Source organism: Nyctereutes procyonoides, unplaced genomic scaffold (genome assembly GCF_905146905.1).
Source record: "Nyctereutes procyonoides isolate TBG_1078 unplaced genomic scaffold, NYPRO_anot_genome, whole genome shotgun sequence".
NCBI lineage: Eukaryota > Metazoa > Chordata > Mammalia > Carnivora > Canidae > Nyctereutes > Nyctereutes procyonoides.
The window spans coordinates 17,177,461-17,190,518 of NW_026575033.1; the positions used below are offsets into that span (position 1 = coordinate 17,177,461).

Below are 13,058 nucleotides of genomic sequence, written 5' to 3' on the forward strand. Positions count from 1 at the left end.
TTCAGAAAATTACTGCATAAAGAAAAAATTGTGGTAATGAAAATTAGAGCACTCTTTCTTTCTTATTGCTTAAAAAATTGGTTCTTGAACATTTCAAATTCCACACTACTTAAATCCTCATTTTATGTTTGTTATTACTATAATAAAACTTTACTTGTTTTGCATCTTATCAGAGAATAAGTAAGTACAGTAGGTTGAAAAAGGGGACATTTTGAAACTATTATGAGACATTCTAATCATAATAGATATTTTTATGATTCCCAATTAATACCTTATCTATTTGATTAATTATAATTGTTAAATGGCCCACTGTGATTCCTTAGTGATTTGTTTTCAAATTACTATAATTAAGTTCAATGAATATATTGCTTACTTACATCATGGTTATTATTTTTAGATTTAATGACAACATTTATAATGGATTGGGGGGATTTAATAAAAATGACTCCAAAAAAGCTTTTCGGCAAAGCTCACTTTTGAAAGATCAGTTTCTTTCAAGGAAAAGCGGGCTCCTTGTAGGGAGCCGGATGCGGGACTCAATCTCAGGTCCCTGGGATCACACCCTGAGTGGAAAACAAGACACTCAACCCCTGAGCCACCCAGGCGTACCTGAAAGATCAGTTTCAATCTCTCTCCTTTTAACACAAACTCATTCTTCATACTGGCACTTCACAAGAATGCATTTGCTTTGGGGAATATTCACCGTTTTCAATGCATATATGCATTTAAAATTAAATTAAACTTATTCAATATAAAATGATCAAACGGTATCAAGACAGAGGGACTTACTGAGCTAGCTCTCTTAATTCTAGCACTTCAAGATGTTAACTAAATGTTTACAACTTGCTGAGTAAGGACTATAATCCTCCTCTTTTTTATGAGCAAGTCAAGGCCCTAAAGACTAAATGATTTGCCTGAGGTGGTAAAACAGGATTTATCTCCAAATCTTTCTGTCTCTCAACTTTCTTCACTATATCTCACTCTTTCTGTGTCCAAAAACAGAGAAAAAAAGCTTTATTTCTAATATTCTTATTTTTAAAAGATTTTATTTATTTGAGTGAGAGAGAGACAGCACATCAGTGGGGTGAAGGGCGAGTGGGGAACCCTATGCTGGGCTAGATCCCAGATCCCTCGGATCATGATCGAAGCCAAAGGCAGAAGCTTAACGTACTGAGACATCCAGGCACCTGTTATATATCCTTACTGTGGAATGGAAATGTCTCAATGCTCGAAGTTTTGTTCATCTGCTTGAGCTTGTTTTTTTATTTCACTTGATTTTTGGAAAAGGCTAAAAGCCCTTTACTCTTGTGGGTTCCAAACATATTTAATGATGTTATTATTTTACTTTCACAATAAATGTGGTATGCTGAAAGAAAAGAGCAAGGGAACGTGTTTCAAAAGGATGATTTATAATTGGCTGGTCTTCAAGAAGAATAAAATGTCAATGTAACGATGGAAGTTAAATGGTGCATTGTGTTATGAGTCAGACTGACCAGTTAGCTTAAGCCATGTTGTCATATTAACAGTACAACATGGACTATCTTTTGAAAATTCTTCCACTAAAAAAAAAAAATTATTCCATTTAGGGCAGAATCATTTATTATCTCTCATGATTGCTATTTGCCAGCTGGCTAGACACAATCTATGCTCAATATTATAATACCTTTTAAACTTCCTGCTGTGAAGATACAGATGCAGTGAAACACTGGGACGCCTGCACCCCAATGTTTATAGCAGCAATGTCCACAATAGCCAAACTGGGAAGGAGCCTCGGTGCCCATCGACAGATGAATGGATAGAGAAGATGTGGTCTATATATACAATGGGATATTACTCAGCTGTCAGAAAGGACAAATACCCACCATGTGCTTCAATGTGGATGGAACTGGAGGGTATTATGCTGAGTGAAATAAGTCTCTCAGAGAAGGACAGTCATCATATGGTTTCACTCAGATGGGGAATATAAAAAAATAGTGAAAGGGATTATAGGGGAAAGGAGAGAAAATGAATGGGAAAAATCATTTTATTCTTCTGACAGACCATGTGAGACTCCTAACTCTGGGAAACAAGAGACAGTGGAAGGGAAGGTGGGCGGGGGAATGGGGTAACTGGGTGATGGGCACTGAGTGGGGCACTTAACAGGATGAGCACTGGGTGTTATACTGTAGGTTGGCAAATTGAAGTCCAATAGAAAAATATACAGAAAAAAACCAACCACAACAACCACAACAATAAACCTTGCTGGGATCTCTGGGGGGCTCAGTGGTTTGCACCTCCCTTCCGCCCAGGGTGTGATCCTGGAGCCCTAGGATTGAGTCCCACATCGGGCTCCCTGCATGGAGCTTGCTTCTCTCTCTGCCTGTGTTGTGTCTCTGCCCCCTTCTCTCTCTCTCTCTCTCTGTCTCTCATGAATAAGTAAATAATATCTTTTTAAAAACAAACAAACTCCCTAATGTGGAATAATAAAACTCAATTTAATTTTTAGACTTTCAAAGTACTTGTTAATTAAAATACCTTATATTGGTTGCTATTCTACATATTTGGGGATAAGCTTCAGCTTTTTCATATTAACAGTAGATTTATTTATTTATTTTTTATTCTGCAGTGAGAATAATGTTTATTGAGAATGGCTCATTACAAACAAAAAAATATATATGTAGAAAATCTCTGCAATGCAAAAGATCCCTTTTGTCCCTGTGTGGCTGGAGTGAACAAAACCAACTGTCCAGTGTGGCTTTGCTGGGCTCCCCCCATGCGGGCAGGGGTCATGGGTGCCATGTGCCATGGGCAGAAGTTCCTGAAGCCTGGGTTTTCTTCAGCCTTGTTTTCATGACATGTGCAAGAACAGGTTTGCATTTGCATCCCATTCCCATGACCCTCCCAGGCAGACGGCACTATCGCAGGCACAGGTAGCTTTCTTTTAACAGTAGATTTAGATAATATCATAAGTCTTCTGTTGACAGTTTAAATCAGAATAGAAAGAAAGTACAATTGATGACTTATCTATTATGTCACACAATAAGATAAATATTTTTGAGGGAGAACATCTTTAATACTTCACTGTATTTCTCTCTTACCCTCTCTTCCTCTCAATCTTGCTCCCTCTAATTTTGATAGTTTGTAAGATTACAGTTACACATATATTTCAGTTCACTTACTGTCAATATCCAGGCTGTAATAAAAACAAAGAGAAAGAGGTAACCTCAACTGGCTAGCTACTGACGAAGGTCAATGTTTTCATTCTGCAAGGGACAACTCTAAAGACTCGGGCATACAGACCATCTTTAGCATACAGTTTCATTTATGAAGTTCATGGGACTGCAGAAGGCAAATGGCTTGTTCCAAAGCCCAATGAGGAAAATGAAAGGAGTTAAAAGCAAATTTTTCAAGGTTTCTGAGGACTTGAGGCAAAAAGCAAATGGTTTCAATGAAAATTTTAGATTTGTTTTAATAACACAGTTCTCGGGACGCCTGGGTGGCTCAGCGGTTAAGCATCTGTCTTCAGCTCAGGTCCTGATCCCAGAATCTGGGATCCAGTCCCGCATTGGGCTCCTTGCATGGACCGTGCTTCTCTCCCTCTGCCTGTGTCTCTGCCTCTCTGTGTCTCTCATGAATAAATTAATAAAATCTTAAAAAAAAAAACATAGTTCTCTGATCAGTAGCCAGGGATACATTTATTAGTACCCACATCAATTGAATAAAAAAGTTCTTGAATTTTAGTTAGCAGGGATATCTGGGATTGGATGCATATTTGCATTAACATGCTAATGCTAGGGGCACCTAAGTGGCTCAGTCCCTTAAGCGTCAGACTTTTGATTTCGGCTCAGGTCATGATCTGAGGGTCCTGGGTTCAGGCCCTGCATCGGACTCTGCACTCAGCGTGAAGTTGGCTTGGGATTCTCTGTCTCCCTTTCCCTCTGCCCCTCCCCTGCTCACTCACACACTCTATCTCAAACAAATAAATAAAATCTTTAAAAAAAAAACCCAAAACATGCTAATGTCAATCTCTTATTTCAGACTCTTTGGTTTTCTGATCACATAATAGGCAAGCTTTCTAAAGTCACAAATTGTATTAGCAAATCTACTGAAACTACTTTAAAAAACGCTCCCCTACATGCACTGAAGTAAAAAGAAAAAGAGTAAACTGAATTACATTTCCTTTGCTCTCTCTGAATAGGGTTTCCAGTGATTGCATTTTTCAAATGAAAAAAGTCATGCACTCTAGAGGATAAACTGCCAATGCTTAACTTCATTTTCTCCACATATGTTGTGTCATTAACATATTTGTTTGTCAACAGAAAGACAGATTATGGCATAATACAGTGATAATAGTATAGTATGCTGTTATTATGTGTTACCTTATAAGATACCTTTACAGAATCTGAACATAGACTTTAAGAAACAAATTAATACTATGATTTTAACAGACAAGAAAACTAAGGCTTAAAATGATTGAGAGATCCATCCTGTTAGCAAGTGGTGAATGGAGCTGGAAGGCAGCATCTCTATCCCTCAACTCTGCTCCTTCCCAGCACTTCACAGCTTCTAATGACTTCTAATGACTATTTCTTAGTATTTGTTGAACCAAATTATAAATAACATTATAATATTCAAGAGAGATCCTCAAGATCTCCTAAATATGAAGATCTAGGGACTCTTTTAAATATATCTCTTATCCCAAATTAGGATGATTAATGATTAAATGACTCCCACTCAAATTGGTGTAATGGCTACAGCTGGACAGCATACAGTTAGTTTTCAGGACTCAAGTTCCAGCTTTGTGATCTGGAACACGTCAATTTTACTTTTTTATGCTTTCGTTTCCCCATCTATAAATGGGGATAACAGCTGAACCTAATTTCATACAAAATTCTTATCACAGTTCCTGGCATGATGACAGGCTCAATGAATATTATCAAGTATTATTATTTCTTTTATAATCATCATCATCATTCAGACGATCTCAAGGTTCATTTTCTAGCTATTAATTTATATACAGATCCTTTTAAGTCAGGTCAAATACCAACTCCACTGGGTCTCTTTCCCTTTTTTGTAAAATGAAGTGATTGGATTAGGTAATCTCCAAGATTCCTCAAGATTTATTTATTTGAGAAAGAGCGAGAGCTTAAGTGAGGGAATGGGCAAAGGAGAGAAATCCTCAAGCAGAGTGCCTACTGAGCATGGAGCCCAGCAAGGAAATCGATCCCAGGACCCTGAGATCATGGCCTGAGCCAAAATCAAGAGCCAGACACTTAACCAACTGCACTGCACCATCCAGGTGGCCCTAAAAATCTGATCATCTAAAAATCTGATATTCTTTTTTGTAGAGCTTTAAAACAAATTTCTTCAAATGAAATACTCTCACCTTAACTATTGGGACTAATTGGTAATGTTTAGTGATATCTTTTTCCTAAGAAAGGGAAAATATAATAAACATATTAGTGAAATTGGGAGACTCTCATATATTAAATCATTTAATCATTAGTATTTAAGGGCATTAACTGAAATTTCCTGAAAGCCAGGTTAGCACAGTACATTTTATTTATTTTTTTAAATATTTTATTTATTTATTCATGAGAGACACATAGAGAGAGAGGCAGAGACAATAGGCAGAGGGAGAAGTAGGCTCCATGCAGGGAGCCCGACATGAGACTCAATCCCGGGTCTCCAGGATCAGGCCTTGGGCTGAAGGCGGCGCTAAACCGCTGAGCCACCCGGCTGCCCGCACAGTATAGTTCAATACACTTAACATAAAATATACAATCAGAGGCATTCTGTAACCTTCAAATTCCTCTAAGCCAGTGGTTCTTAAAGTACTCTCTGCAGACCAGCAGCATTACTATCACCTGGGTACTTGGAACTAAGTTCCCGGGTCATCCTAGACCTGCTGCATCAGAGACCCTTAGGGTGGGATCCAGCAATCTGCATTTTATTAAAGCCTTCCAGTGATTCTAATGGTGCTGAAGACTGAGAACCACTTACTAAGGGAAGAATGGAAAAGAAAGCTCCGCTTCTGATAAACGTGTACTGAAGCAGCTGAAACTGAAATTGAATGTGGCCTTGAATCTGGCCTTAAATGACATCAAAGAGAAAGGTCTGCCAGAAATAATTAGAAGTCAAGCAACTAATCAATTGGCTCAAAACTGGGGCTAAGAAGCCACTCTCAGTTATTCCCTGTAGAGAAATAAGGTATTCAGAAGGTCAAAGAAAAGTTCAATAAAACTATCAGAGAATATCAGAGTAATGATTGTGGCCAGTAAGAATACATGACCCAGTAAGAATACATGACCTCCCATCTTCCTGCTTAGCATAGAGAATCACATTGTCTAGGCTGTCCACTATATGAAAGAAACTAGGGGTTACTCTTTCCGTTTTTTTGAAGAATAAAATAAAATAAAACACTAGAACTCAAAACCCTGATTTATTTTGGCCTACATTACATATGGAAGTAAATACTTAATGATCTATGCCCATCTATCTATCTGGCAAAATTGAAATAACTCTGTTAGAGGTTATATTGAGAAAACCTTTTAATAGGCAAACCACCACAAACATTTGAACAATTTATAAGACCAGAAGAGAAAATCAATGTCAAAGTGACAGGAAGACAGGTGACTTCAATGTCTTGTCTATAGGACACTATCCCAGACCCCTTTAAGTCCAAAATTTCTAATTGCCTCCTGGATGTCAATTTCAACAAAGCAGGAACTGAGTATATCCAATCAGGTCCAATGGACTGTATCCCACAGTCTCTTAGTGAATGGAGTTAATTTTTCCCAGGTATATACTCCCTTCCATGCCCTCTACCCACTAATAGTTTGTATTTACCAAACCCAGTCAATAGAATTCATCACTACTTGAGAATTTATTTCTCCTTCATCTTTTTCATTGTGATCACGCTTATTCACATTACCATGGTATTTTTCTTGTCTCTCTTCACAACTATATTTCTAGACTCCAAAGAACAGGAACATGTCTGCTCCTTAGCACCCAGCACAAGGCTAGGCACAGTAGACATATGCAAATAGTAAACTGTTCCCAAACTAATATGAAATCTCACAGCCCCTATGACTTCAGGATGCCACCACCCACTGCATCTTCTTCCAGAGAAAGAAACGGACATGTGACAAACTTACAAAGGAAGAGTATATTTCCTAAGCCACATTTATTACATTTTAAGTTCTTAGGTAAGTGTTCTAATGACCAGATTTGTATAATTTTTATATTATATCCTCTTTCTTGACTCATTTCAAGACAAGTTTATTTTGTCTACTTGTGATGTAGGAGCGAGTTAGGGGCAGATGGGGCTAGGCAGGGAAAAGTAAGGGAAAGGCCCAAAGTCAGGCTTTCCAGGAACCTGTGGGCTCTCATAAACCCCAAGGATACCCAAAGGCCCCAGAGTCAAGCTCCTACCCATCCAGGGAAAACAGACATAAGACAGTAAAATCAGAAAAAAAATAAACCTGGCTCCCTGGCTCCAATAGGTTAGGGAGCTCCCCTTTTAATGGCTACTAAGTAATCACAGAAACCCCAGATGCAGAGAAATGTCATGGGGGAGGTATTAACCAGAGGGAGGGGCACATCTCCTGTGCTCATGATATTTACAAATCCACCCTGATATCAACAAGAAATTCACCAAGTTCCCTGGTCAGTTTCCTATAAAAGCCCCCAGAGGCAACCCTGTCAGGATCCCTCTCACTTCTCAGAGCTTCCTCTGTAGCTCTGCTGAGTAAAACTTCTATTGTTTTGCTCACTCTGTCTGTCCCTGACATTTGTTCGTCCACTCTGTTAGAGAAGAACCAAGCTCTCTTGTAGCACTTGGATATTATTATTTTCAGGCATGGTTTTAGTGACCTCACCAGGACTAATAGCATATGTTCCAGAGTCTTTGGGGGAATGTCCAGAAGACTGGACATTCAGCAAATTATAATAATAGGCAAAGTGGCTTACGGCAATCACAAGAATCCTCTTAAGAAATTATGATCTATAAAAAAAAAAAATTCCTGTCAAGAACATATTTGCTACACGCAACACTGATTTATGGGAACTGTTACTCCAAAACGTCGCTGTACCTGAGATACATTATCCAAGTAAATCACAGATGGAGCCAAGCTCTAATGGGATTTACTGTACCGCCCCCCACCCTGAACACAGAGAACATCTTTTATGTGCTACGTTGTATACACTTCATGTTCTAACAATATTCCAGGAACTCCGGGGTAGGTTGGTTTTGTTCTTTCAAAATTACAAAGTTCAAACAAAAAGATACAATTTTTTTGTTTGTTCCTAGTGCCTCCACTGAAGATGAATTCTAGAATGTACAAATACAGAAGGAAAATTTATTGGCCAGCAAACAGATCCAAGAGAAATCTTCCAGAAGCACATGGCCTGGGATATTTCTGACTCTTGGCAGACTGCAAACCTTTACTGCCTTTTGTTAATAATCAGGGTTCAGATCAAGTGCCTGTAAGGAGCCAGGACCTACTTGTGAGACTAGAGATTAGCTCAGAAGTTGAGTATCTTCCAACAAACACTCTCATAATAGCAGATATCTTCTCCAGACACCAAATTTACTCAGGCCAGCACAAAGGTCATTTACTAAAGAGACATGGAAATGTATGGCCACTATTCTCTAGAAAACAGAGCTATTTAGTAATCAATGTAAAAATACATTTAATGGCAATTCTGTTCTATATACTTGTTGCTATCTAAAATGATGGAGACCACAGTCACAGACCATCTTATGGTCACCTCTACAGACAAAGACAAGAGAGTGTACAATATAAGGTTGCTGTTATTAGAAGCCATGAAGTATGACTATGAAGGAATTTCAAAATCACAAGGTGACTGAAAAAGCAGCCCTTGAACTTACACAGATGAAAACAGACTCCAACTCATTCCTAGCTATGCCCTGCACTTCCTTAGTGGTAAAAGCCTGGGATATAACATACAGCTTTTTTAAAAACAGATTTCATTTATTTGAGAAAGCATGCAGAGAGAGAGAGAGAGAGAGCACAAGCAGGGGAGGAGCAGACAGAGAAGCAGACACCCCACTTAGGGAACTGGATGAGGGGCTCCATCCCAGGACCCTGAGATCATGACCCAAGTCTATGGCAGACCCTTAACTAAGCCACTGTGGGACCCAGGAAATTGAACAAAATCCCCCACCCCGGGACAAGCAGAGCAGGACTGACTCTATTTTGGGCTGCACCCGCATTGCCTAATCAAAGACCAGAACACACCCTAATCGGAAATCCGGCTCAGCGGACCAGCATGACTGTGCAACTTTCTGCGTATCCCATTGTCCACTGGATCCTATAAAGTTGCTAAGCCTCTTAGTCTCGGGGTCCAAGTCCCTGCTCCACTGTGTCGGGTACACTTGGACCCAGGCTCCAGCTTGTTAATAAACCCTCGTGTGATTGCATCGGCTCCTCTGTGGTTTCTCAGATTCGCGATCTTGGGCACAACTGCCACCTGTGGGACCCAGGAAGTTTAACCAAAGTCCCCTGCCCCTGGACAAGCAGTGCAGGACTGACTCCACATTTGGTGCCGCCCCCGCCACCTCCCGCACGACCCCACAGGACCTGCTTATTGCTTAAGGCGCTCCCCACCCTAGCCAAGCCCCTGGGAACCCCCTTATTGGAAATCAGCTCGTAACAATGTATCCCCGCCTTGTGCCGCCAAACCTGCGCGCAGATTCTGACCAGAGTGATAGGCCAGCTCCAAAAGATACTACAGGGTAAGATGTAATTCAGTCGGCCACCTGCGTGCGGGCCAACAGGACTGGGCAGCTTTCTGCGTATGGTACAATCCCATGGGCCACTGGCCCCTATAGAGCTGCTACGCCTCTTAGTCTCGGGGTCCAAGTCCCTGCTCCGCGGTGTCGGGTACACCTGGACCCAAGCCCAAGCTTGTAAATAAACCCTCGTGTGTTTGCATCGGTGTCGGCTCCTTGGTGGTTTCTCGGATTTGCAATCTTGGGCACACCACCACCCAGGCGCTCCATAACATCTTTAGATATTACCATGACCTGTCCATTCCTGGCAAGGTCTGTACAAGTTTGAAAGGATAGATCAAACAGGTGAATTTTCTGCCAGTAAAATTTTAGTGGTAAGATGGAAAGGTAACACACAAACAACTGGCTATAAAACCAATAACCAAAAGCCAATAAAGCAACAAGCAGAGAGGTATTGTCCTTGTGGAGTGTTGCTTTCTGAAAGCTTAGGCTCAGGTAAGAGGAAGGGGTAGGTGGCGGGCAGTCACAAAACAGGACCATGGAACACAGACTTCCGAGATGGCATTGAGAGTTGTTGTTGAAATTGTTTTTCAGGAGACACCCAGGAGACACCATTCTGCTAATAATGGCAAAGATCTGATAAAAGTCCTCCAGCAAAGCAGAGATAATGGGAGCTACAACAGAGCTGGCTTTGAGAGAATTTAGAATCTCCTAACAGCTTATCCTTTGCAGAGATTGCGTCTTACCCACCCAATACAGCAGAAATGGCTAGAGCGGAGTAACACATTTGAATATTTTACTTTAAAAACTGATTTTGAGCCACCGCAGTATGTGCAATGTCTTTGCAATTAGTCAATTGGACTTGATGCAGAGAAGTGAAGAGTTCAGTGTGAGAGGAAAAAGGAACAAAGAGACTACTAAGATACAGGGCAGTCACAAACAGAAGAGTCTAGACAGACAAAAACAGATTCCTTATTTGTTCCTGTTTATGATTTCTCCACATCCTCAGTGGTTAAAAAAAAAGCCAAACAACAACAAAAATAAGAAGAGAGGAAATATAGCACACTACAGAACTGTGTGCTATTTTATTTTCTCCTGATGACATTAAGATATAGCTACACTTTAGCATTGGTAAATTTAATACAGTTAATAATCTAGTCAAAGCGTGGAGGCCGAGAAAATTAAGGCCATTCCACTTTAAGTTCAGCGTTATCACAAGTCCAGCCATCCCAGGCCCCTGTGAATAAGAGCTGAACTTTACCTTACTTCAGTTACAGGAAAAAAAACAGCTTACAGCTTGAAGTCCTAGAAAGCCCCATATTAGAATAAAAACAGAGCCCAAGCCAAGGGCTGGAAGCCCCTATTAGAATGAGAACAGAGCTCAATGCCCTTGAAGGCCCCATATCAAAATGTAAACAGAACTTGAGGAATTGCTCCAGCCCTTCTGGAGGTCCCCAGACCAGTCCTTAAAACTAAGCTGAAAGCCACCTCGGGGTCCAAGTCCCTGCTCCGCTGTGTTGGGTACACTTGGACCCAAGCTCCAGCGTGCTAATAAACCCTCGTGCGTTTGCGTCGGTGTCGGCTCCTTGGTGGTTTCTTGGATTCGCAATCTTGGGCACAACAAAAGTTTAGTTATTTTCTAGTAATCCTTTCTCTATTTGCCTCAATTTAAAAGAATCTACTGGAGTTTGCTAATGAACAATATCAAAATTAGGTGATACAATTCACTTGTGCAGTAAGATGCAGAAACCCAGAACAGGCAAACAGATTAAACAGGAAAATAGCAAACATGCTGGAAACGAAAGACAAAAGGAAAAATACCTACAGATACAGAGTGAGCCCCAACAGTCTAGTTTGAGCATTACGTAGAAATGTGGCCAATGTATGGGAAACCAATTCAGGCTCCTTTGTTTTGCTTTAGGTCTCACTAAAGATAGATTAGCCAGGGCAGGCAGCGCAGGTGCTGGCAGCCGTTGGCAGGGATGAAGTGTGTACCTATTAGCTCTCTATAGTAATAGTCCTAATTTCAATGCTGCTTATTCTTAATATTTAGAGAGAATCTGAATAACCACATAACTTTCTGCAATGAAAATAGACCCAAAACGGTGCTTTTGCACATACCTGTTTTTCTCCACTGGGCTTTTTGTGGTTCAGTAACAGTTCAACAGCTCCGACGACTTCTTTCCTGATAGCATGCAACAGAGCATCTCCAACGTAGACATTGAAGCTTAAAAGCAGTTCAATGAGCTCCAAGTTCTCATTTTCAATTGCAATGAGGAGAGCAGTTCTTCCAAGAGGATCAATGCAATTAATATTGATTTTAAAATAAATTTCAGCTTCCTCCAGAGATTTCTTGACACTTGCATAATCTCCCTTTTCCACCGCATTTAAGTAGGCTTTTTCTGATGGAGAGAGTTCCGATTCTGCTCGGACTATCCTTAGAGGGATGCGATCTCTGTAGGGGGCATTCACATTCCTTTTGTAATAGAACTGAGCCATGTTTCATGCCATGCTATTTCCTTGTCTCTGAAAGTGCAAACAGAAGCCAAAAAAACACAAGGATTAGTGCCAGTACACTTTCTAATCATGATGTGTCACATTTAACATGGGGGACCTAGGAAATTTAACAAAAGTCCCCTACCCCTGGACAAGCAGCGCAGGATTCTGTGCTGCCCCCGCCACCTCCTGTATGACCCCCACAGGACCTGCTTATTGCTGAAGGCGCTCCCCACCCTGGTCGAGTTGCTGGGCACCCCCTTACCGGCTCGTAACAACGTATCCCTGACTTGTGCCCGCCAAACCTGCGCGCCAATTCTGACCAGAGTGATAGGCCAGTTCAAATAGTCACTATAGGGTAAATTGTGAGTCAACTGGCCACCTACGTGCGGACCAACAGGACTGGGCAACTTAACTTTCTATGTGTGTTACAATCCCATGGGCCATTGGCCCCTATAAAGCGGCTACGCCTCTTAGCCTCAGGGTCCAAGTCCCTGCTCCGCTGTGTCGGGTGCACTTGGACCCAAGCTCCAGCTTGTAAATAAACCCTCGTGTGTTTGCATCGGTGTTGGCTCCTTGGTGGTTTCTCGGATTCACGATCTTGGGCACAACATAAATGTTTTATTGCTGTTAGCTCCTGATTTCATACTTATGGATCTGAACTACTTTATTATTCTATGTCATTTGTATTCAACTCACTTCTTTACTTAACATACGTTTACTACTAAATTAAAATTAATAAGAGATGCCAGGTACCTGAACATGCATATTCATCTTAATTGATTTTTTTTAAACCTAATCATTTTATGAGTAAATTAACCTGACT

The 13,058-nt window shown here is 40.7% G+C and overlaps 1 protein-coding gene across 1 annotated transcript in view; it reads right to left on the reverse strand.

Annotated features, from left to right (window-relative positions):
- The window catches only part of TRPC4 (transient receptor potential cation channel subfamily C member 4), a 206,870-nt gene that overhangs the window by 141,870 nt on the left and 51,942 nt on the right, over positions 1-13,058 (reverse strand). The window contains exon 2 of the mRNA XM_055317339.1: positions 11,858-12,262. Coding sequence (XP_055173314.1) covers positions 11,858-12,235 — 378 coding nt within the window. The 5' untranslated portion in view covers positions 12,236-12,262. The remainder of the gene's footprint in view (positions 1-11,857; positions 12,263-13,058) is intronic.